This window comes from Doryrhamphus excisus, chromosome 22, assembly GCF_030265055.1.
Source record: "Doryrhamphus excisus isolate RoL2022-K1 chromosome 22, RoL_Dexc_1.0, whole genome shotgun sequence".
NCBI classification, from domain to species: domain Eukaryota; kingdom Metazoa; phylum Chordata; class Actinopteri; order Syngnathiformes; family Syngnathidae; genus Doryrhamphus; species Doryrhamphus excisus.
The window spans coordinates 7,481,826-7,506,620 of record NC_080487.1 but is presented as its reverse complement, the minus strand read 5'-3'; the positions used below and the strand labels follow the sequence as shown (position 1 = coordinate 7,506,620).

General features: G+C 44.4%; 2 protein-coding genes across 6 annotated transcripts in view; both read left to right on the top strand.

The window, feature by feature from the left end:
• Positions 1-1,940: 1,940 nt before the first annotated feature.
• On the top strand, positions 1,941-20,432 carry rab2a (RAB2A, member RAS oncogene family). Its single transcript, XM_058061989.1, has 8 exons — positions 1,941-2,140; positions 7,612-7,683; positions 8,055-8,122; positions 9,405-9,487; positions 10,843-10,935; positions 12,159-12,270; positions 16,675-16,743; positions 19,193-20,432. The coding sequence occupies exons 1-8, from the start codon at positions 2,095-2,097 to the stop codon at positions 19,286-19,288; spliced, it is 639 nt and encodes a 212-aa protein (XP_057917972.1). The 5' UTR covers positions 1,941-2,094; the 3' UTR covers positions 19,289-20,432.
• A 1,632-nt stretch (positions 20,433-22,064) lies between these two features.
• The window catches only part of chd7 (chromodomain helicase DNA binding protein 7), a 58,707-nt gene continuing 55,976 nt past the window's right edge, over positions 22,065-24,795 (top strand). For 3 of the 5 annotated variants that reach the window (XM_058062264.1, XM_058062259.1, XM_058062261.1), the window contains exon 1: positions 22,065-22,413. The gene's annotated coding sequence lies outside the window, so the exon portion shown is untranslated. Of the gene's footprint in view, positions 22,414-22,533; positions 23,504-24,795 lie in introns of those variants that run through there. The other 2 variants (XM_058062263.1, XM_058062262.1) reach the window with 1 other exon arrangement.

The following is a 24,795-nucleotide window of genomic DNA, read 5'->3' as shown; positions in this document are numbered from 1 at the left end:
TGACATCTCCAACTGCCTGGTTTCAATTCTACAGATTTTGTAGGGAATATAAAAGAATGAATAGGTATATAAACAGTATATGTGTGTTTATGTATATATTTATATATTTTTGAATATACATAAAAAAATACAATTCTCACTTTTTTTCTCAATTAATTTTATTCATTTATTCCTCAACCCCCCCGCTTCCTTTCTGTTCATTATTTCTATTACTATCATCATATATAATATCGAAACATACTGTATATACAAGCATTGATAAACACACACACATTCCCTCTCCATTTGTTTATATAAAGCCTCCCCTCACCTATCTATCATCTATTATGTATGATATCAAACTATGTACATGACTATATAAATGCTTTTTTGTGTGTGTTTTGGGACCCCCAGCCCCCCTTATGGCGTCTGATTTCCTAAAGGATTTTTCGCCTTTTCAGTGTTTATTTTTTATCTTAAGGTTGGGGACATTATATTAGCAAATAATGACACTAATGACACTTTTATAGGGCGGTTAGCGCGCAGACCTCACAGCTAGGAGACCAGGGTTCAATCCCACCCTCGGGCATCTCTGTGTGGAGTTTGCATGTTCTCCCCGTGCATGCGTGGGTTTTCTCCGGGTACTCCGGTTTCCTCCCACATTCCAAAAACATGCTAGGTTAATTGGCCACTCCAAATTGTCCATAGGTATGAATGTGAGTGTGAATGGTTGTTTGTCTATATGTGCCCTGTGATTGGCTGGCGACCAGTCCAGGGTGTACCCCGCCTTACGCCCGAAGACAGCTGGGATAGGCTCCAGCGACCCTCGTGAGGAAAAGCGGTAGAAAATGGATGGATGGGACACTTTTATACATTTGGCTTCTTTATTTCCGAATGTACTGTAAGGTTCATGTCTCATCAAGCAATGGAAGCATTCAATTGTATAATTTTTACTCTGTATCTTTGCCTTTGAGGTGAGAATTCAAGATGAAAACTGGAAAGTGGTGATGGTGGTTGATCTCGCTGCCGGTGTCTTTGGAAACAGTTGTGTCTTCCAAGTTAGCTTAAACGTTCATTTCTCCCGTCTGCTCATCATTCAGATGCACTTCCATTGGTTTTCTGCATGTAAAAGTATCCTCGCTAAACTATAAACATCTTCAGCTTTCTGGAATTGGGTTTTGGTGGGAAGAATTGATCGGGTTAACGTTGGTTTTGGTTTGAGTTGGAGATTATGTAACAGATTCCTGAGGCTAACCAAGGTTCCACTGTATACTCGGAGTAGAAGAAAAAAAACAGTTTGGTTGAAGGTCAGGCTTTAGTCGGTTTTCATCTCGTCATGAGGACTTTTTATCCCATCATTTCACTTTTCTTCTCATCATGAGGACTTTTTATCCCATCATTTCACTTTTCTTCTCGTCATGAGGACTTTTTATCCTATCATTTCACTTTTCTTCTCATCATGAGGACTTTTTCGCTCATCATGAGGATGTTTTATGTCATATTTTTAGCTCATAATTTCACTTTTCATCTCATCATTAAGACTTTCCATTTCATCATGAGGATTTTTTAGCTCATCGTTTCACTTATCTCATCATGAGGACTTTTTGTCTCACAATTTCACTTTTCATCTCATAATTGGAACTTTTTAATCTCATAATTTCACTTTTCATCCCACCCTTTTAGCTCATAATTTCACTTTTCATCATTAAGACTTCGTTTTGATTTAATTTCACTTTTTATCTCATCATTAAGACTTTTAATCTCATCATTAGGACTTTTTATCTCATCATTAAGTCTTTTGATCTCATACTTGCACTTTACATCTCATCATTAGGACTTTGATTTGATTTAATTTCACTTTTTGTTGCAAATAGGGAGCGGGAGAAATGAACTCCTAACAGTACTGTAGTTTCCGAGGACAAGTGGAGTACTCAGAGGGTAGCGTGGCGAAGGCGGGCCCAGTGACGTCAGGCTGAGGCTCTGGCTGTTTATTGTTCCTTCAGCGCCGACTGGGAAAACAGTCAAAGCAGCTGACAACCATCTTTTTCACGCGGTCTCCGGTCGGTTGTACAAAGTTGTGATAGTTTAGACAGCAGACTCCACACACCGAGGGCCATGGCATACGCTTACCTCTTCAAATACATCATCATCGGAGACACAGGTAGGCTGCAACAAGCTAGAATAGGTGCTAGCTGTTAGCATGTGGCTAGCGGTCCATTTCCGCAGTGTTGGATAGTCCAATGACGTGGTAAAAGCTGAGACGCAAAGGTGGGATGACAGTCGTCTTTCTGTGCTGTTAACGCAGCAGCATGACGCTAAAAACAGAACATATACACATACCGTGTAATAGTACGCCAATCCCCCATTTTGTAGCAGTAGCTGTTTACATTCGCCGAACAATAAGGGCCTTTGGTCCAATCGCGTCCAGGGTGGGGGTGTTAGCCACAGCCAGCTAGCTTAGCCGACTGGCTAGCCAGCATTAGCTGGAGCAAATATTACGCAAGAGGCCAACAGTTCAGTAAATAAGCATCCGAAACAATCGCAGTATCATCGCGGTATCAACGTCTGTGACACGATCCCAGTCACTGAGAACATAGTACGCCTCTACCCAGAGGAGGCCACTTCGGAAAAGCCAAGCCTAAAATATTGGCTGAAATGGCGTACATGGCTTGTGTTATGCTATACTATGCTATGTTATGCTATGTTATTATGCTTAGTGGTTTTTACGTGCTGTCTGTTCGTTATTTTGTCTCCCAATGACGTAGCTGAGCAGTGCTGAATGTTTTTGTTGGGATGAGGGGCCTACCCATGTTACCTACCATCTACATCCAGTAGCAGGTGCACCCCCCCCCAACACAGATTTCTAACGTTTCTACCAAGACGTAAAGATCTACTATGCAATTCCTGCTGAGATCACTGTATGTATGCATGGCAGATACCATCTCCTGTACATCCAGTACACCCCAGTATATTTCAACATGCACTGCAAATGATTTGCCACTTGCCAACATTTAAAATCACAATTTCTAGACATGTTAGATCACTTAAGATATGCTTTTAAATAGCGGAGCTAACCAATATGGAATGAAATGCTTCTTACCATGGATGTGACTTCATTTCTTTTGCCATCTCCTTCTTTGCTCCAGCATCAACTTGCTGACTGTTTCATTAAAGGAGGGAAGTTGACCTTTTGACCTCTCAATGAGCCGGATATACCCACATTATTGGGTAGTAATGGCGTTATGGTGCCTGGCCCGGGAAATACATGAAGGACTGCTGGCATTGGTGCACTAGAACATTCACTCCATGCAGTAGAAAGTTTGCCATTTTTTACGTTATTGTAACACTGCATCGTCTCTAACGTTTTACATGAAAATGTCCATGAATGACTTTTATGGCGTTCAGAAAAGTCAGTCACAGCCATGGCTTCCCTACCCTCTTCTAGCCTTTGCAGCTTTGTTCTTCCTGAAATATCATATTTCAGTATTTTTTTTGTTGTTTTCTGAGGGCATGGGGTGGCTTTGAAATATGCTTATGTGTGGCTACATGCTGAAAAACTCCTTTGACTAGGGTTGAGTTATTTTCTCTCTGTTTTTAATACATTTTAATTTTTGATTTGTCTTTATTAAACCAGATTTAGCAGATCAGCAGAAACAGAGTACAAAAGCATAGAAAATCACGCAAGTACAAATCAACAAGGGAGTGTAAAGGCGACTATAGGGGTGTTACTTTGTGTCTAAAGGGCTCTAATAGTGTTTTAAAAGTGTATTTACATGGTGGTAAACAGGTATTCTGTGTCTTCAGGTATATCAAGGTAAGACAATAAAAACTTCAGCCAATGACACCACTAGTCATTTAGTCCCGCAATAATAAGTTTGTCTTTATTAATCCAGATTTAGCTGATCAACAGAAACAGAGTACAAAAGCATAGAAGATCACGCAAGTACAAATCAACAAGGGAGTGTAAAGGCGCGACTATAGGGGTGTTACTTCATGTCTAAAGGGCTCTAATAGTGTTTTAAATGGTGGTAAACAGGTTTTCTGTGTCTTAAGGTAAATCAAGGTAAGACAATAAAAACTTCAGCCAATGACACCACTAGTCATTTAGTCCCACAATAATAAGTTTGTCTTTACTAATCCAGATTTAGCTGATCAACAGAAACATAGTACAAAAGCATAGAAAATCACGCTGGTACAAATCAACAAGGGACAAGTGTAACAAGGGAGTCTAAAGGCGACTATAGGGGTGTTACTTCATGTCTATAGGGCTCTAATAATGTTTTAAAAGTGTATTTAAAAGGTGGTAAACAGGTTTTCTGTGTCTTAAGGTAAATCAAGGTAAGACAATACAAACTTCAGCCACTGACACCCCTAGTCATTTAGTCCTGCAATAATAAGTTAATAAAAATAATAATAATGTCATTGTTGCCGCACAGGGGCGGATTAGGAGGGGTCAGCTATTGTGGTACGCAAGTTCCAACAGATACACGTCATGGTATTTAAACACATTTTGTGTCTGTTTTTACACTTACTTTTCCGTCTCTTTTATTGCCTTGTTGCTTTCTCTAGCCTCTTCAAACACCCGCTTCCTTCTTCATCCTCTGCACGGGTGATGTACGTGTTGCTGATGTAAGCCATTCCTCCAAGCAGAAAAAAAAATCCTGGCCTATTTTTTGTAATGGAGGCACTAGAATTATTGAAACAATGGGTGCAGCCCTAGTTTATATGCATTGCTAAATAAGGATAGCTGAGGGATGAAAGTGTGTGTGTGACCTGCTTAGTACCTTTACCACTTTCCTCTGTTGTCTCCAATGAATGAAGAGTGTTTCAGTTGGGTGTCTCGTGTTTGAGTCACTGCCGTTCTAGTCCTAAGGTAAATATGTCTTTAACATGGATGCTATGCCAGCAATATCCCAAATATGAACAAAATATTCTTACCTGACCACTCAGCCCTTAACCACTAGGGACTGTTTGCAACCGTTAAGTCGCTGCCTGGAGGCTGCGAAGTTTCCAACGTGCTGCAAGTAATGTGTGCCGCCCCTTTCCAGCGCTGAACCCCGCCCCACATAACACACACAGGAGTGAATGTAGAGCCTATGTATACATATGTACCAATAAAAGACATTAAAACAGGCTATGGTAGGAAGAACCTGACAACAGGTGTCTAGGAGATCGACAGCCACCAACAGCAGGCATCTTGTATAACCTACAGTTGACCTTCAATTGAATTAGCAGTATAGGCAAAACCAAAGCATTTTTCCATTCAATCTCTTCTTTCTCTCATACGCTCGTCAATGGTGGTGGTGGTCTTCTTATTTTGTTAAGCCAACAGGCCTTGGCAGTCAACTTGGATTCAAATAATCTACCTAGACTATTTCTAATTATTCCTAACTATTTGAGTAAGCGGAATTGTCAGTTGCCTGTGAGCCTTTTTATTCTTTCAACTTAGATTCCATGGATGGACACTAGGGATCGACCGATATGGCATTTTTTCCAGCCGATGCCGATTCTTCCCCATCACCCTTAGCCGATGGCCGATTTTGCTTGGGCCGATATTTGTGGCCGATACTGCTTTTGCTCCCTCAATTTATATGAAAAAATTATAATGATAACAAATATTCCAGGTCTCAAGTTTCAACAAATATTTATTGAAATGTAAACACTGAACACAGTAGGATTCAGCTTTCTTAAATACACATTTAAACGGCATTATAAACTATCAACTTTAAAAGGAATAAATATTCAACCATGAGCAAAACATTTCTGTCGTAGTTTAAGTTTTATCTAGCATGGATGTGATGACTGCTCCTCTGCAGTCCTCTAAACTATATTATATATATACTATATTGTGTCCAGCGGGCTGTGCGGCACCGTCAATAGTTCGTCAGTTTGTAGTTTAAGTTGCATAGTTGTTCATTCTTGTTCTGCTCAACATCTGTTGCGTTGGTATGTGATGTTTTTGGGCTTTCTTGTTGTCACACCATGACTTAAACTGTTATGCCAAGCGGTCACCCAGTGAAATGTGAAGGGCTGTGTATGGTGTAAAAAGCAAGCCTATTCTTTTACTTGGCATTCATGTTTCCTATTTCTAAGCAGGTGGCATTTCAACTAAGCCTAACTGTTAGAGGATAATTAAGAGTTGAAAACGTACCCTTGTTATGATGTGGCGGCGGGATGCCGCGACTGCGTGTGTTGCTGGGTCCTCTGGCAACACATAGCTGCCTGGCGGATGCTTGTGTGTAAATCATGCGGTGGAAAAATATATCTGCGAACCCACGCGCGTATTGGCTGATACCGATTCAAGTAAAGAACGCAAATATCTGCCCGATATATCGGTCGATTATTAATGGACACACACACCATAATTCTTGTCTGGTTTAGGAATTTCATTTCTGAATTTGCTCAGCATTCCGGGTCTTTTACATCCTAGCCAAATGAAGCGTGAAGGTGTCTGATATCAAATGTTTTGGGAGTAAATGTGTGGTTTTGAGCTCTTTTGTAAGCTAACAACCTGAACGGTGTCTCCTCAAGACAGAATCTGTCTGAGGAAGATGAGTCCAAACAAGTCATTTGGTGCTATTGGCTGGAAAATGCCATGATTTGGTGACGGTACTACAAATATTGAGTAGTTTTTACAGGTGTGTCTAAAGATAGGCTCAAAGTCCTTTGGTCACACTTGATGCGCTGTCGATGCACAGTCCGGTCTACATGTTTCCCGTCACCCTGCCTTTGGAACACAAGCCCACCAATCAAGCAGTTGAGTTGACGCTCCATGGTGCCACAGTAGACCAGTAGAGAGTATGTATGGTTCTAGTGAGGTGTCAGTCAGAACTTTGACCTTGTACCAGCTGGGAATTAATGCTAAGAGTCTCAAGTAAGGTTTAAGCTGCAATGCCAGCACTGGAGAGAGCGGTCAGCCCACCAGCCAAGGTCCAGCCAGGTCCAAGCCATCTCGAAAGAGAAAACTGAGGTCCTCTTCCTCACATGGAGGCAGACCCAATAATCTTCAATGACTCGTTAACTGTGGTCTGATCTGCTTTCAGTCTCAGCCAGGACACCGTGTATGTGTATGTGTATGACATGAATGAAGAACAGGGTGTTTTTTGTTGCAAATGTGTCATTATCGCATACATGTTGCAGATTCCGGAAGAACATATTCCATTCCTAACATGACGTAGCAAATCCATGCCAACTATACATAGGATGGATCATGGTGCAGGCAGGTTGTGGGCATGCTAAGGAGTTAATGTCAAGTATTGTTAATCCAGCGCGTGGCTTAGAATATGAACATTTTATTTGTATTTCTTTACACGAGACAGTTTTTACTTTGGGCTGTCAGCCAGTAAGCAGAAAGATTGATGATCCCCGAAAAGCAAATGATACGCATGTATCGCTAAACAGAGATTTCTTCTGGAAGCCTTTGTCCTTGTAAGGTAGAAGCAAGTTGGCCCTGGTTATAAAAGTTCTGTTTCACCTAAGTAAACTTTTAGTCAATGTGGTAACCTTGCACACAGGAAGGGGCATTGCAAAGGAGGGGGAGACAGCCTTATTGGGAGAACACTACGCTGCTTAGTTATCACTGTTAACTCACGTTGTTCCATAATGTAATTTCTGATGACTGTGTCTTTTCAGGTGTGGGGAAATCGTGTCTATTACTACAGTTCACAGACAAGAGGTTTCAGCCTGTTCATGACCTCACCATCGGTAAGACACCTGGCCTCTCCTGCACATACAGTACTTCTCCAACTGCACATCATGTCGACGTGGCACTGGAGATGCAGGATTCTTCCTTTTATTTCACTCATTAACTTAACATTAAATTAACTTAACATGCTAGCCGACTGGGCTGGGACAGGACAGCTTGCCATAATCACACTTCCATACCTACCTCTTTTCACAACTGTCACATCAGCAGCACCCCCCCCCCCCCCCCCGTAAGATGAACAAATGGCATGTCAGCATATCCCACCAGCATCCATGCTCATCCATGTGTGTTCTGAACATGAAAAGTTGACCAAAATGCACGTCCACAAACCCAAAATGAGCAAGTGTATTTCTCTCCCTTGTAAATGTAGGTGTGGAGTTTGGAGCCAGGATGATCACTATAGACAGCAAACAGATCAAACTGCAGATCTGGGACACGGTAACGTATTTATTATTCAACTATTAGGGCCAAGGGGCAACCCTGCTTTTCCATGGTTTGATTACACATGCATACAGTACACATACATAAACACATAATTTTGTTCTCTTTATTTTAAAATCATAAATGGGGGCATTGCTAGCCTGGATACCTTAGCAAAGCGTCTGTAGAATCAGGCATTTATCCTGTAATGTGCAGCACCACGTATGACCAGTAGAGGGAGCCATAACTCCATGACAAATGGCTGGCTTTAGCAGCAGGGGAGGTGTTGGGCAAGAAGGTAGCAATGATGTCAGATCTGATGACACCAGTCGGGCTCGGCCAAAGACCAGTTGCAACATGTCACCTGGAGTAGTTCACGCCCTCTGTCATTTCAAAAACAAACATCCTGTTTTTTTGTGTACACGTCTCGTCCGCTTCCAGCAGCGCTGATTTTTTTACTTTGGATGACTAGTTAGCGCCCCGACTCACTGCCGACTGCTGGATCAAGCGGCAGACCTGCTGACATAGTTGGGTGGCTGGCCGGGTGATTCACCCATTTGGCTGTTGGCTTTAACAGCTGAGCTCGGGGGAGTGCCGAGCTGCAGCTGCTGGCACAGAGTGCACTTTTGTTTTGGAGTCTGCGGCCCAAGTGAGACACAGGCAACATTGTGACTGTACATCGACCGCAGACAGAGCATGAATAGACGTGGCTTGGGGAGGGGGTGCTAAGAACGCGAGCTGGTGAATGGAGTGATGGAGGGGGGGTGCTGCGGTCTCAAAGAGAGAGAATGAAAAGATGAGTGATGTCAGGAACAGACGGGGAAGGTGAGACAATGAGAAGAAGAAGAATAGAAGGGGCTGCAAATGAACAAGATGACCCGGTGGGCTGTCCTGCTTGACATCAATGCTACATCAATACAAGCTAATGTGACTTCCCTTATTGTTCATATGGTGGGGGGGGGTTGAATTTGACGCACACGCAGAGAAAGAAAGGAATTGTGAAAGATAGATGGAGCAAGCAAGAGACAACTCCATTGTATCCGCTTACAGATATTGCTGTGTCCTCTCTTCTCATAACTGTCCCCAAATCCTGGATCTGGAATCAGCTTGGGAATCAGGACTGGGAGATCCAGTCGGCAAATATCCAAAGACTGATTTATAGGACGGCATGATCAGGCTGGATGGGATGGGCACAGTTAGAAAAGCAACAGATGACTTCTATCCCTTTTTAGTGATTGCAACCTGCCTTTTTCCCATTTATGTACAGCACGTATAGATGTACATGTACTTGTCTCTCCAGGCTGGCCAGGAGTCATTCCGCTCCATCACCAGGTCTTACTACAGAGGAGCAGCGGGGGCACTGCTAGTTTATGACATCACAAGGTAATCACATCAACCGCCTCATCCACCATACGCAGCGTCCTCATGTTACGACGCACTCCCATCAGTTAATAGCTGAATTTCTGGACTATAGCGCGTAAGCCGCACACAGTAAATGTAAAGAAAAACAGATTTGTACATATAGAGGCCGCACCAATTTATAAGCCACAGGCATGGGATATTTGGTACACAGGAAGATCCATCCATCTTCTTTAAGTCATGATTATGCCTTTTCACTAGAGTTGCAGGTATGCTGACATGGACCGTGATAACTAAGCGGCTTAGCGGTTACACGAAGTACTAACAGGTAGAAACAGAAAAGATGGGCTTTTGCGGGCGCGCTGTGGAAGAATACACAGTGTGGACGGAGTTTTCCATGATGTCTTCCAAGTGTGCCTACAATACAAGGAAAAGGAAAGACTCCAACTTAAAAGTGGGGAATTCAACAATGCCCATTGCATCTCCCAAGCGTGAGGCAGCACATCAAAGAAAGAGAAAGTGAAAAGTGGTAAAATGCTGAGAAATCAACATTGGCCCAGTCAATGTTGGCCCACTCAACCATCGTAAAGGACGAAGATCGGCTCCTATGACATTGAAACTGATAACTACGCAGCATAGTTCCTCCTCCCAAGAAACCTGGTTCTCCCTCCCTTGCAACGCCCCTTCCAGTGTGCAAGACAAATGTTTGTATTTCAGCTTTTTCTTGCATTTGACTGCGTTCCATGTACAGTGAGGATTTAGGCCTGCACTCCCGCTGACTTGTACGTAGAGCATGGAGCAGGTGTACTGTGTGTACGGTACCACGTACGAGAAGGAGCTGTTCAAACAGCAGGTTGGCTAAGTTAGAGTATGAAATCAACATAGGCAATGAGCTACATTTCCATGTCATGGCTCACGACAAAGCAGAACAGTCACTCCCACTGTACACATGGACTTAATGGAGTACAGTAATATAAAGATTAAATGCAAGAATGACATTAAACACCGCCTTCCTTGTATGCACAGAATCCATGACCTCTCTAGCATTCATATTTCCATATTATATCAATGAATCTATCCATATTGCCCCTAATGATGGTCTCAACATTTGAGAATGGAAGAGGTGATGGCTTTCCTTTTCTTTGGCGCACCACTCACTGCTCAGGAGACCCAATGAGGTGGTGTCCAACTTGTGATTGTGTGGCTTTGCAAACACCAACCACAAATGTGAAATGATGTCTTTGTAGCAGCAAATAGTTAGTGAATGTCACAGGATGGTACAGCTACAGTATGTGTCATGAAAAAGAAGAGAAGAAGGCCATGAGTGCTTTATATTCTGCCGTATGAATGTGCCAATAATCCTTGAATTGTTTTAACAGGAGGGACACCTTTAACCACTTGACCACCTGGTTAGAGGATGCTCGCCAACATTCCAACTCCAACATGGTCATTATGCTCATTGGCAACAAGAGGTTTGTCCTTCTCTCACTTGATGGATCGCATGCTAGCAAAGCCAGGAAGCTTTTGCTATAAAATGTTGCATACTTTGTCGGAAATCAAGTCAAATGAAGAACTTGCTTCCAGGGCGCTGTTGGCACACTTTTAGCTGCGCTTAAGCAAGCTGGGGTTCTGTAAGATACACAGATGTCAACACAGGGCTCGTCAAGATGGATGCACTCTTCCACTTTACTGAATGCAAGCCACAATGTTAAGCCACAATGAGGACGTTCAAGCTGCAGCAAACCTCGGCTTCCATTACCTAGATTTACCAACAAAAGGTATATAACGTATATAGTGAATGGCGAAGAAGCACGAGTACAAGAATCCCTCCTTTATGGCGGTTCATTGTTTACAGACACGACTGTGATAAGTCCATGTCCTCATAGTACACTTCCTTATGTATTCATGCAGTATTCTTTTACTTGGAGCATAGAACACCTTTTTAGCACTTATAGAAATACATTTTAAACTTGATGAGAGCCCTCTAGACATGGAATAACACCCCTATAATCACCTTTATGCTCCTATTACCCAATATAGTAGACATCGTAATACATACAGTAATATACACCCATACCGTTTCTTATTCTTCACTTTTTACTTCCTACTGTGCTAGTCTACACAGACACACAGACTAGTCTACACATCATCACAATGTCTAATATTTTACTTAGAAAATGCTTCTTTGAGACAAATAAAAAGTCAAATGTGCCAAAATATGCATATATTTGGAGTAATAATTGGTGAAACGGCAATGATTGTGAATGATTTGTTTGTCAATGCTGATTATGCTGTAGCTGCTGTATGCAGCCATGTAGAGAATGGCAGCCATGACGTCCTTGTCCCGCCATGCAAGCTATGGCTCAGCATTTCATATCCACACAGTAAAAAGATGATGATATGTTTGGAAGAGTGTAGCATTGCACTCTCCGGTTCCCCCCCCAAAGCATGTGCATTGTGACATGCATGCATATTCGTGCGAGACAGCCGTGATTGACAGCCTGAACAGCAGTCGCTGGTGTGTTGTATATTGTTGGGTTGACGACAAATGAAGTGAATGTACAAAAGCAGCATCAAGTCCACATAGTGCAGCCGACTGACTGTCGCTGCTTGGATAATGCTGTGTAAGATATCTAATAAGATGTTAACCACTCCTTCCATTGGACAAGACTTTTACTACCTGTGTGTCTTGTAGTGACCTGGAGTCTCGGAGAGAGGTAAAGAAAGAGGAAGGGGAAGCGTTTGCCAGAGAACACGGCCTGATATTCATGGAGACCTCAGCCAAGACTGCCTCCAATGTAGAAGAGGTAACAACAACACACCGGCCGCAGCATTCATTCATCTCAACAGCTGAGCCAAACCTTGCCTGGACACAAGTCACAGACTTCCTTGCATTCACATCAATCACACTGTAGTGTGGCGGCCCATTTTCACACCCGTGATGTGCTATTTCACAGACATCAGTGCTGCCTGTTAGCAACGTCTGCTGCTTGAACTGAGTCATAGAGTAAGATGTCCACTACCAATGTACAATCCGCACAAGTGCTTTATCATAGCGGATGGCGGTGGCAGGATAGCAGAGGCTTTGTCCAAGGGCAGTTTTGGGATTATTTAAATTGCCCTTGTTTGCACAACAGTACAAGCACAATTAAATCTCTGTGAAGTTACATTTGCACAACGATGGCCGATAGAATAATGTTTTATTATCTCTGTAGTTTTCTCTCGCCTGTAAATGTAGTCCAAGCCTGCAGAAACACCAACAAGTACAGCCTCGATCAAAATCTTAAGACCAGTGTAAACATGGCTAGAATATGCATTTTCCACATTTGGACCTTAATGAGGATTGAAGTAGAGCTACAATATGCTAAAGCAAGAAGCGGGAGTGAGACAAAAACATTTGGAACTTGTAATTTATTATAATAATAATAAAGTGAAATGGGTTGCTTTTCACCTGATCAAAAGTTGAAGACCACAGACTATGAAAGCCAAAATCTGCTGAAAATGGTCATTTTCTGTCAGGCATTGACACGGTCATGCCCCCCTGATGGCTAAAGCTAAGAAGCTTTCTCTTCTTGAACATGGTGGAATGGTGGTGTTGCATAAGCCAGGCCTCTGGCAGCGTGCCATTGCAGCTGAGCTTGGACGTAGTAAGACGCCCATTCTACATTTTTGGAAAGATCCTGAGCATTACAGAACAAAAAAGTCAAGCGCTAGACCCCCCCAAAAAAATGACAACCACGCAACCTGGAGGACCAGATGGGCTGTTCGTCAAGACAGTGTAGGAGTGGCACTTTGCTGCAAGCCGGACACAATCAGGACTGGAGCCGCAACAGATTCAGTGTGAGCCCGGGTTAAACTTTGGATCAGCTGATAAACAGCTTATTTCACTTGAATTGTTCTTTTCAATAAATTACCTTTGTGCTTTTTGTCACACTCCCCCTTCTTGCTTTGCATGTTGCAGAGCTACTTCAAACCTCAGCAGCCTCAAGTACGGAAAGTGCCAAGGCTGTCCTATAACGTCCCTCTATAATGTCATGTGTGTATTTGCCTTTAGACATGCGTAAATTAGCTAAAATGCTAACATGCTCAGAGTTAGCATGGTAGCATCTAGCAAGAAAGCACCAAGTCCCAAAAGTGTTACGGCAGTCCCATAGTGTCCCTACATCAGGCCATGTGTGTATTTGCCTTTAGAATCAGTAAATTAGCTAAAATGCTAACATGCTAAGAGTTAGCATGGTAGCATCTAGCAGGAAAGCACCAAGTCCCAAATGTGTTAAGGCAGTCCCATAGTGTCCCTACATCATGCCATGTGTGTATTTGCCTTTAGACATCAGTAAATTAGCTAAAATGCTAACATGCTAAGAGTTAACATGGTAGCATCTAGCAAGAAAGCACCAAGTCCCAACTGTGTTAAGGCAGTCCCATAGTGTCCCTACATCAGGCCATGTGTGTATTTGCCTTTAGAGTTAATTAGTAATTAGTCATCAAGCTTGCACCTAGCAACATAGCATCAAGTAGTGACTTCCTTTTTGCAAATGTTTTCTTGTAATCATGACTTTATTGCCACTACATTTTTGAAAACAACTTTTTCCTCAACCTCATTTGTGTTTTGACTTTTTTCCCTTGCTCCATTTTTGCTTTATTAAAAAGTGTTCCTGTTAAGTTGGATCTTTTCCGATATGCCGTGGGTCGATAGAAAAGCAACGTGCGGGCCACAAATGGCGCCCATCCGGTCATTGAACACGCCTGCTTGATGGCCATCATGTGTTTGTGAGGGTGGATGAAAGCTTCCATCTCAGGAGAAGATAGAAAAGTGGTTTACCATGCCTGTTGACTTTGGAAACGAGCGCCACACCGGTGTGATGGAGCACAGTTGGCTCTCTCTGGGACACACCCCTGGTGTTGGGTCTAATGAATGCACACTCTTGTCTCCTGGGACCCCTTTCTCACTTATCCAATCCCATAAATAATCCCATCCTACGCTGCATAGCATGCCAGCCTCAGGCTTGTGTGTGTGTTTACATTGATTTTTTTCTCCTCCATTCCCTAGCCTGGCCTGTGTCATGCACACACACACACACACACACACTCTGCTGTGGAGTAGAGCTCTCTCATGGCTTGAAATGAGGGGGAGGTGTGTGTGTGTGTGGTATGATTAATTTGTCTCATTAGTGTCCTCTGAATCCTCCTGATACCGCTCCTCTCCTCGCTTCCCTTCATCTGCATCCCTCCACGTCCATCATTTCCTCTTTATCCCCCTCACTTCCTCCGTCACAGAACAAGACCCCCACACACACACTCGTTTCTCAGTCTCCCTTAACCCTTCTCCTCACCCCCCCTCCTCCCTCATTGCCGTCACCTCCCTTTCTCCAGCAGTATATCAAGCAGTTAAAGTTCATACATATTCATAGCCACCGCTCCGTCCCCCGCCCCACACCCAGCAGCCAATCAGAGTGGAGGGTTTGTCTTCAGGCTCTGTGGGTGGACATTAGGCTGATGGGAAGACATCCTCTCCTCGTTTTGTGTCCGTTCCTCCATCAGCTCCAAATATCACTCTTGACATTTTGCTTCACTTCATGTCTTATCTGTCCCCCATCCACGTTGTCTTCACTTCTTGGGCTGCCGCCATGTCGCCCCTCTTCCTTCCCTCCGTCAGATATGAAGGAAAGGGAGAGAGAGGACTGGCGTGCACCAGCAAACACCCCATGGTCTCCCAAGTCTATTTCTGTCTCTAATAAATGTTCATCCATTCTTATTTATTATCATCTACTTATTGTCTAGTTGGCCATATTGTGCTGGACATATTCATAAAATAGCATGGATCCTCACATCTTGGCCATTCAGCTTTGAACAGATGAAACACCGTGTAACGCCACCACACCCAAGAGTACAATAGACCCTTACTCAATACACATACGCAGCACAAAATGACTTTATACTCATCTATAACCCGCACACTTCTCCAACAGGAGGTTACCCAGCATACTTTGCGGGGTAGACGCATAAAATACAATAATCCCTCCTTTATGGTGGTTCATTGCTTCCAGACATGACCATGATCACTCAATTTCAGCATATTTCTTATTCATAACAAATGTTTACCACCTTCTAAATATGCTTTTTAACATTACTAAAGCACTCTAGACATGAAATAAAACCCCTATAGTCGACTTTACACTCATATTACCCAATATAGTAGATATAATAAGAGATAATATGACATAACATAGAATAAGTCTGTTTACCACCTTCTAAATACATACAAAAACATTAACATTAAAGGGGGACATGATGCTTTTTCCACCTTTCTGACCTATAAATGTAGTTAGAATGTTGTATACTGGTGTTCAACCATGCCAAAGTTTCACGTAATGAGGTTTGTGCATTTGGAAGTGAGCCTTGAAAGAAGTTTAGAATGGCTCAAAATGCTCTGTTTCAGAGGGCGTGGTAAAACTGTTCTTTGGTGATGTCACAGAGTAGCAGACTTCCTTACATGGGCGTGGCTGTAGGCCAAATACACTCTATGCCCTCCCCCAAGCTCTGCTTCTCTTGTTTACGAGGCATTTCACATGTGACTGTTTTTGTACTGGGGCACTTGGGGCGTGTGACCAATCACAGCGCAGTGGGTGTGGTCAGAGGCGGGTGAAATAAATGAAAAGACCGTTTTGGCAGGAAACACATGTCCACAAAGGTGGGAAAATGAGCAAAATAGGTTCATTTTAACAGCCTTTTGTGTGATTTAGTATTTCATTGTCTTGCATCCACTTGGCTCAAATGTGCAATTTATGTTTGTACTTTCGCTGCAAGCCAACTGCAGATGCAAATGGGAAGTTTCAACATCCCACACTTGACATGCAGCTGACAGATTTCCAGAGGCGTCTGTCTTGTCTTTTGGGTGTGTGTGTGTGTGTGTGTGTGTGTGTGTGTCACGAGTAGAATGCTGTTCATCTGCCAAGTGTCACGTGTCAGACGTCTGACGCTGTCACTGGCGCTTGACACACCTTTCTAGGAAATGCTACACATGACTACACAACATTCACTGGCGGCATCTCGACAATGGTGGCGCTAGGAATGGCAAACAGCAACCTTGGGTACTTGGATACATGACGTGCACAAACACCCCCCATAGTGAATGAATGGACCAATCCGGTCTCTGAAGCCGAACTCCCAGACTGCGTCCACCGCTTCTGAATATCTGTTCTTCTTCTCAGGCTTTCATCAACACAGCCAAGGAGATTTATGAGAAGATCCAGGAGGGGGTTTTTGATATCAACAATGAGGTGAGACACACTGCTTCCTCGTTGTTCTTTTCCACTCTTCTGGCAGGTTTCCTTCCACCCTCTCTTCTTCCTCACGCTCCCGGCGTTCCGCCTCTGTCTCTGTCTGTGTCGGCAGTTTGCCAACTCATAAATTCCTCACAGCCAACAAGGTTTCAGTCATTGAGCAAGAAAACAAACATTCATCCAGGTTGCCATCATCTGTTCAAGCGGATGCTTATCTTGGTGGAACAGTTGTCCAGACAGGAACGCTGCTATGCCTGATCCAGGAACATCTGAAAATACCCTGCCAAGACTTTTCCTCTGGCTTACAGGATTCTCCCTGCAGACCCCAGAGTCATGGATTTGGGCTTCAACGATGTTTTCCTCATTATGTCTCCCCAAATGGGCTGCAGAAAACACATTCAGAAAACAAATCATTTATACAGAAAAGTCCCTCAATGCAGCACACCTCGTGGATGTTTGTCCCAAAAGTACCCCCTGTACTGCATTCTACTCCTACTACGATGTAGTTTGTATATACGGTAATAATACAGTTGTCCGTCTCTACTTTGCAGTTCAAACATTGCCCCTTCACTCTAATTATCAGGAATGAAAAATGGTTGCTGATGTCCAACACAGCATAGTTCTCATTCCATGTGGAGGTGGTACGTTCTTGTCTTCTTTGTCGTCGTCCTCCTGTTACTTTGAAAGCCTTTCTTAAGTTCTGAATCAATAATCTAGCTTGGTAGCCTCGTGGGGTTACAGCATGCGAGTGAGATGTCGCCTGATGTGGCGTAAACAAAGCCAGCTGTAATGCAGCAGTGTACATGGTGATGATGATCCACATGGACGTCCATGTGTGCCAGGTGCATGCCAGCCCGGCTGTCCCGTGTAGGTCTGTAACATCTGAGCAAGGATGGATGGTAGGAAGGAACTGCTTTTCATGTTGTGTTCACCTCTAAATGTAGTCTGCACGGGTACAAGCTATCCTAGCCAACCTGTCAGTATGTTTGCGCCCATGAAAAGCGGGTGGCTTCAAACACGGGGTGCTGTCCTCCAAGCTCTGCATCTTACCCAGATGTCCAAACCTGCAAATGTTCATGTCTTCCATGACTTTGGAGGTGTGTTTCTACGTCGTTGCCCAACTGTGTTGGTGTGAGCACATGCTGCGGATCATGTGACGGACTGCACGGGTGTTGGATCTAAACACCACCTGCCTAAATCCTGGCAGCCAAGCAGCAAGTCCAAGTGTTAGCCAGCCAGCCAGCCCTCCTCTTGTCGGGAACGGCGAGATGGAAGGAAGGCAGCCCAGCCGGCCTAACCGCATCAGCTGACTGGCTTGGGGGGGATGAGGGAACCCCGGCCCACATGTTGGCAGCCACCATGAGAAAGCACACACGCACGGCTGTAGCTCAATAAAGGTGATTTAGTGGAGGCACCACTGCTACTGGGGGATGGGGGGGGGTGTAGATAAATACACACGCAGAGAGCCAAGCTGAGTGTTCTCCAGCCACAAGGAGATGACGCAACACACTAGAATGGGGGGGGGGCTTCAATGAAACATAAAAGCACTACATCCCTGACGCCCCCCCCCCCCCCCCCCACTCCTTTTTCTTTCTGCCATTCTTCCTCATCCCGTCCTTGAGCCCCGCCGTTTCCTCCGCCCTTACCAGCTGCAGCACCTGTTGCTCCAAATATGGTGACCTAACGGGACGCCCCCGCCCCCGCAGGCGCCGTGTCCTGCTCATCTCACCGTAAAAGCAATGAATGCCTCTTTCTCCTGCATACGTGTAATGTACAGTATATTGCAAAGGGTTTGTGTAGCGTTGTGCCCTGCAGTCTTTCCTCATTCATGTTCTTCTCTTAACAGCAGCTACTACGTGTACTATGTGTACTACGTGTACTACATGCAACTATTTCTCAGGCTTGCTGTGCTGAGGTTCTCGTACTCAGATTTTGTGGCTTTTTGATGAAAATGTTTTAGTTTTGTGCTTCTGATCTCCATAATGGATCCGTTTATTGGTGGGAAGCCCTGCCCTGCGCCCTGCATCGAATCAGCTGGATATTCACACCCTTGGTCATATGACAAAGCTCACTCTACCACATCCACTCGTATCCGTGCAAAGTAGCAGTACTCTATATAAGTTGCAATCCGCAGGGCATGCTGGGAAGCCCACATACACGTCCCAAACAGAACGTTACCCAGCATGCCTTGTGGCTTGTTTTGCCTGCAGATGTGGTTGTACATGTCTATTTTGGTACTGACACAGTTTGTGTGGTGCGGAAACATGTAAGGAGTCATTGTTGGTTGCACCGTGAGTGAGTAGTGATGCCCTCTTGTTGATTTGTACTTTGATTTGTCCACCCAAAGGCTTAGCTCACTCACGGTGCAACCAAAACGAAGCCAAGTAGCGCTGTCAGGTAGCACGTGAAGCTTTGATGTGTTTTTAATGGCCTTGTGTCTCCGCAGGCTAACGGTATTAAGATCGGACCCCAGCACCCAACCACCAACTCAACACTGCCCGGCAGCCAGGGGGGCCAGCACGCCGGTGGCGGCTGCTGCTGAAGCTCCTGGAAAACACACGACCTCTCCTCCTCCTCCTCCTCCTTTAACCCCTCGCCCCACCCCACCCCCCCCAGCCCGCTCTGTTGGCAGAACTGTCCAGGCTCAGTTCCAGTTTAGTTGTCTCTACATGCTGTCTGTCAGCCATCACATCCTCTGTGTCTTTCTTCATCTTTACTCACTCGGCCATCGCTGAGGCTCCCCCCAGGTCAGCCTGACCCCCCACCCACAGAAGTTGTTGGTTTTTAACAGTTTTACTTTTAAGAATGACACTTGTCTGGATAACAGATGGTGATAGCGGGGAGGGATTGTCCATCCGTAGTCAATAAAGCCAAGCACGGAATGAAGCATGTGTTGCCTGTACACACACGTACACGCATACATACAGTACGTATATCTCCAGGTTTGGAAGGAAGACCATGCAGCACATGGGTAGCAAGGCATGCTTGGACATGTGTGTGTATATGGGGATGATCTAGGCATTCCGATGAAGTCAGCCTTTCAAATGACTAGCCTCTCTGGGTTGCTTTGCACCTTCCTCCTCCTCTTTGTCGTCCGCTCCCCTTGCAGTGGAAAGGTATTTCATGAACACTAAAGGTTTTCAATGGTCCTAAAAGATGGATGCTCGTGGAGCGATAGGAAAGAGGTAAAGTGTGAAAGTGAAAAAGGGCGAGAAATGACGCGCTATTCCGTGTACTGTATATATGGCTCCGATGATAGATGTCGCTAGCTTCTTTGAGGGTAAAAGAGTGACACTTGGCATGCTGTGGCGTCAACGTCTGGCACCGGGGACGCGTGGACCCTCTGGGAACTTCACGCAGCTCCTCATTGAAAGCCAAAGGGGACGGGTGGTGCCCTTTAGAAATGACAAGCGTGAATGATAACCGGCTGTTAACAAGATCATGGCCAGCCCTTTGGAGAGTATCTGCTAGGAGGAGAAGCCACCAACATGTCAAGGCCAGCTTCCGCTACCGCCATCAATAGTCAGCAGATATATAACCTCTTGGTTTTCTTTGTTTTGCAATGTAATTGGCATCATTTCACTGTTTTGCTTTTGTTCTCTCCCTCCCTAGCTTCTTGTCGATTTGAATTGCCAAAATAGCATGTTTACCTGTGTTGGCTTCAATAAAGGAGGGGGGAATAATGATCAGCTGTCTGCCTTAACTCCACCCCCCTGCCAGGTTTGGACAGTTAGTATAACCTATTTATCGTCACACATCTTTGACCACTAACTACACGCACACACAGTATGCATGCATACTTAGATGATGCATACATATATACTATATAAACCCTTGTATCTCCTGTATAACCTGCAAGCTCTTGTTTTTATGTTCACATTTTCCATATATTCAGGCAGATGTGGATTATTCTTTGTAAAGCTGTGTGTGTGTGTGTGTGTGTGTGTGGACAGGCAGACCCACAGGGGTCACAGGGGGAGGATGAAGCCAAACTTGATGCGTCTATTTATCTATCTGTGGATTAATCTTATCTATGTCCGCCCCCCATTCCTTCTCTATCGCTCTTCTTCTCTACCCCCCCACCCCGAAAAAAAAAAAAAAGTTATTTGTTGTGTTTGTTCTTTGGAGAAAATGGGGAAAAAAAGGAAAAAACAAAATGCTATCACAATAAACTATAATAAAACATTCTAAACTCAGCATCACTTAGTACTTCTTTCAACATGGCGGCTGCTCCTAGACACTTTTCCTTCCAGCTCGGCATTGCATCTTTCAGCAGGACCCCCATTATTTTGGGGGTGACAAACTCCTGGAGATGTGGACCAAACGAGCCCAAATTGAAGTCGGGGCTGCTGGAAGATGGTCCGTGAATAACTCCGCTTCAACAGAATTGGCGTGGATGATGAGGACACCCTCTCACTATGCTGTGATTGGGTCACTTCCTGACTGAATCACATTGGCAACAGGAAATGAAAAGGTTCCTGTTTGGTGCAGCTTTGATTTGTAATCTTTGTTTTCTCCTGACGTTCTCCTGAGTAGTGAAGTATAACATATAACATGCAAGAAAACATGTATGTGAGCGGCCACCTTTATTATATTTGCACTTTCAAGATGTTCAAATGACTCCACTGTACGTCCAGATATACTTTAACCGATTTCAAGACAATGTTGACATCTTCATGTGTTCAAGGTGACAAATCATATAGTTATCAATGTAATATCTCATAGTATATCTTATAAATATTGCTGAATATCCAATTATGCCAAGGATAAATACAGAAAATAAGCAGTGGGCCGCACATGGCCCCTGGGCCGCACTTTGGACACCATTCACTGGCCAAAATGGGTAGTGTCAGTTTGCATCCTCCAGGGGGCAGCAGATTACCTGTACCAACACACAATCATGTTATCAACATATAGTATATACAGTATATGCTGTACTATTGTATGTATATACATATGAATAGTACTACTGTAGACTGTGTACTACTGATGATATTTCTAAAACGCTTGTCCACGGGTCCCTCTGGTACTTGATGGTAAAAAAAATATAAATTTGCTAGTATTTAGTACACACGGTATGTCAAGTAATTACTTTAAATGTGTGCCAGCTCATTATAGTTGACTCGGTGGTGTCATATTGTTAGCCAATTGGAATTAAGTATGCATAATATATGTTATGTATGTATTTATGCAACATAGTGGATCCTCTTCAAATCATCAACACAAGATGACGTCCACGCTTTTTTTCCCCACTACCGCCGAGCGTCACACGGGCACGACGGGGTCAGTGACCGCGCACGCTGCCTGTTTATCTGTATGAGAGGTCCTCGGGAGCGCGCACCCCCGGCCGAGGAAGGTGAGCGAGTGTCTGGAGGGGAGGACTCGGGAGCGCGACCAGCCGAGAGGGATCGATCGGATTAAACTCGATTTGAGTGAAATTAACACAAAGGAGAGAAGCGCAACGCGCACTGGTCGGCGAGGTCGCAGATGCTCGACCCAGCGGAGAAATATCTCATCCGAAACATTGAAATTCAACTTTTTTTCCTTATGTTTATTCATAGCCGAAAGGGAACACGGTGATTTCCCCCCCAAGCAAACGGAGATACTAAACACCACTAAGGAGGAGGATCTGGTCCAGAAAAAAGCTGAAGTGATCGAGCTTGTGAGGTAAGATGTTTAATTGTCATTTGGAAAGTGCGAAATGTGTATCGCTTCATGGAAATAGCTGATCTCGAGTCTGCGTTTGTGAATTAAAAGCGTTTCTTTTCGTTGAATGGCAAGTTTTCGCTACTTTTCATTCGGACTCGCCGTGCGTGAGTTGGGATGTGTTCCACGCCGACGAGCGTCTTCTCGCCGAGTGGTTTGCGATTCGGTTTAAATGAAAGTAGAAAGTCATTGAAGGACTTATCTGCCATGCCGACATGCTAACAATAGCAAGTTTAGCTTTGCCACACACTAATGGCTCTCACGCTCTCTCACGCACACATACACACGACCCACTTCCAACACTTAGTTGGAAAGTCTAAATATTTATAGACATTTATTCACAGTGAAATCTCAGTGCGTGTGTCTATTTCCTGGAGACTTGTTGAATTTAGTGGTGTGAAACTTGACTCAGCAGGAAAGTGTTAGCATAGTTAGCTAATTGTGTTGAAGCTTCCAGGAGACACGAGGTGGCTCGAGCCGAGAGGTGAGTCACCGAATGGGGGACATTCCCACAAGAGATTCCTCCATGGGGACGTGCTAAAGTACATTACGTGAACACATTTACACACACTTTAGCCAACAAAAGTCGCATTTTCACCCAATCCGACCGTTACGTGACACTGGAACACCGCGAAGTGCCCGTAGTAGCGGCTAGTTTTATTGGACGGATGGGACAGGAGAGGAGGGGGGAGGTAGAGAGGCCAGGCGGTCATCTCATAACAACCGTGCCGTTTGCGGTTGTTTTATCTCCCGTTTTAACCTCTTGAATTTCTTCAATAATACTCGGGAAAAGTCTCCCCTCACACTTGACTAGGATGCGTGCTGGAATAAAACCCAAATAAACCAGGCTGGTTCGGAAGGACGTGCGATACGCCACTAATTAGCCTGGCTAGCCGCTGGAGGTTAGCCAGCAGAAGTTGAGCTAGCATGCTAGCCACAGCGCATCCTCATTGTGTACTTATTAGCTCCCAGTTGAGGACACTTGCCACAGGATGCGAGTACAGCTTTCTCATCTTCGCCTTTACTTTTGCTCACTTAACCACATACGTTGGTGAGTATTACTTATTTTTTTTAGCGTTTTTGGCTGTTGTGGTGCACAATTTTCACTCGTCGACGAAGTTTGAATACACTTGTTACTCGCCATGAAGGAGATAAAAGCACCTGCCGATGCCTCTCTACTAATTTTCTGCTTGAACTAACTCGTCGAGCTACTTGTGTTTTTATATTCTACTTTGAATGCGGATGCCCTCCTTTTCCATCATGTTCGGTAATCGCTTGCCTTGCGTAATGGTCACCCTGCCGCTTTCCAGCAACTTTACCGGCGCTTACCACTTTAGCTGTAAAATAAAAAAACAAAACCCGCCGTGAAGTCAGCGGAAGAAAAGTGTTGGTGATTGAGTATAACTCCATAAAGGCATTGTTCATGCAGGCGAACTTGCTATGTATGTAAATGCGTGCCATGGGTGTTTTTTTTCCGCCTCTTGTCTGCTTGGAGCCGCTACCCCCACCGCCCTCGTCTGCAGCCAAGATGGCAGCTAGTCATGTTTAGCGCCACAGAGGGAGAGATAAGAGGCCCCGACCACACACGCGTACGCAGGCACGCACGCACACACGCACGCACAACAGATGTTCAGCACTACGGGTCATTCTCCCGTTTGTTCCCGCTGGCTTTTCTTGTGCTCTGAATGGGGGCCTTTTCAAACTCAGGCGGCTTGCTTGCTTTGGGGGTTTGCTAGAAAGGGGAAAAAAGGAGCGGATCAGCGGTTGGGTGATTTTACATTTTATGGCCGCTCTCCTCACAGTTGTGCTGGTGACCTTGGAGTTGGAGTTAGTCGGAGGTCTTCAGGCGGGACCCGATCTGCCATGACTTTACACTTAGACCCTTCCCGCCACAGAGAACTTGGCTTCTGGTGTTGGTGCAAAATTGCTTGAAAACTGGAGTCAAACCTGTGCTTGCTGTGATCGGGTTGGATGCACATTCATGTGCCATTGGCGGTGACTTGCCCGGAGCTTTTATTTTGAACATTACACATCTTCTATCAGAATTCCTCATCTTCTATAAGACTGGCAATGAATCATTGGAAAACACCCGCAGCTGTTATGTAGTGTCCTATCAAGAATAACAACTCCTGTGTATGTCTTGTTGAACGTTGGCATAAAGCCACAAGCTAATGCATAATCAAGCACTTCCTGTTCTCCAAAATAAAATGCAATATATGCTGAAAATAACCACATAAATATGTAAATGTAATATGCGTGTGTGCTAGAGGAACAAAGCCATATGCTGATGTGTATATTGTATACTGCGTGGTGATGGTGATGACACACCAAATATGGATTTAA

Excerpts from the sequence above, each read along its gene's own strand:
- rab2a (XM_058061989.1), top strand. The coding sequence starts at position 2,095 with ATGGCATACGCTTACCTCTTCAAATACATCATCATCGGAGACACAG. Across the intron at positions 8,123-9,404 it reads AACTGCAGATCTGGGACACG|GCTGGCCAGGAGTCATTCCG; the intron begins GTAACGTATTTA and ends TTGTCTCTCCAG. Across the intron at positions 9,488-10,842 it reads CTAGTTTATGACATCACAAG|GAGGGACACCTTTAACCACT; the intron begins GTAATCACATCA and ends TTGTTTTAACAG.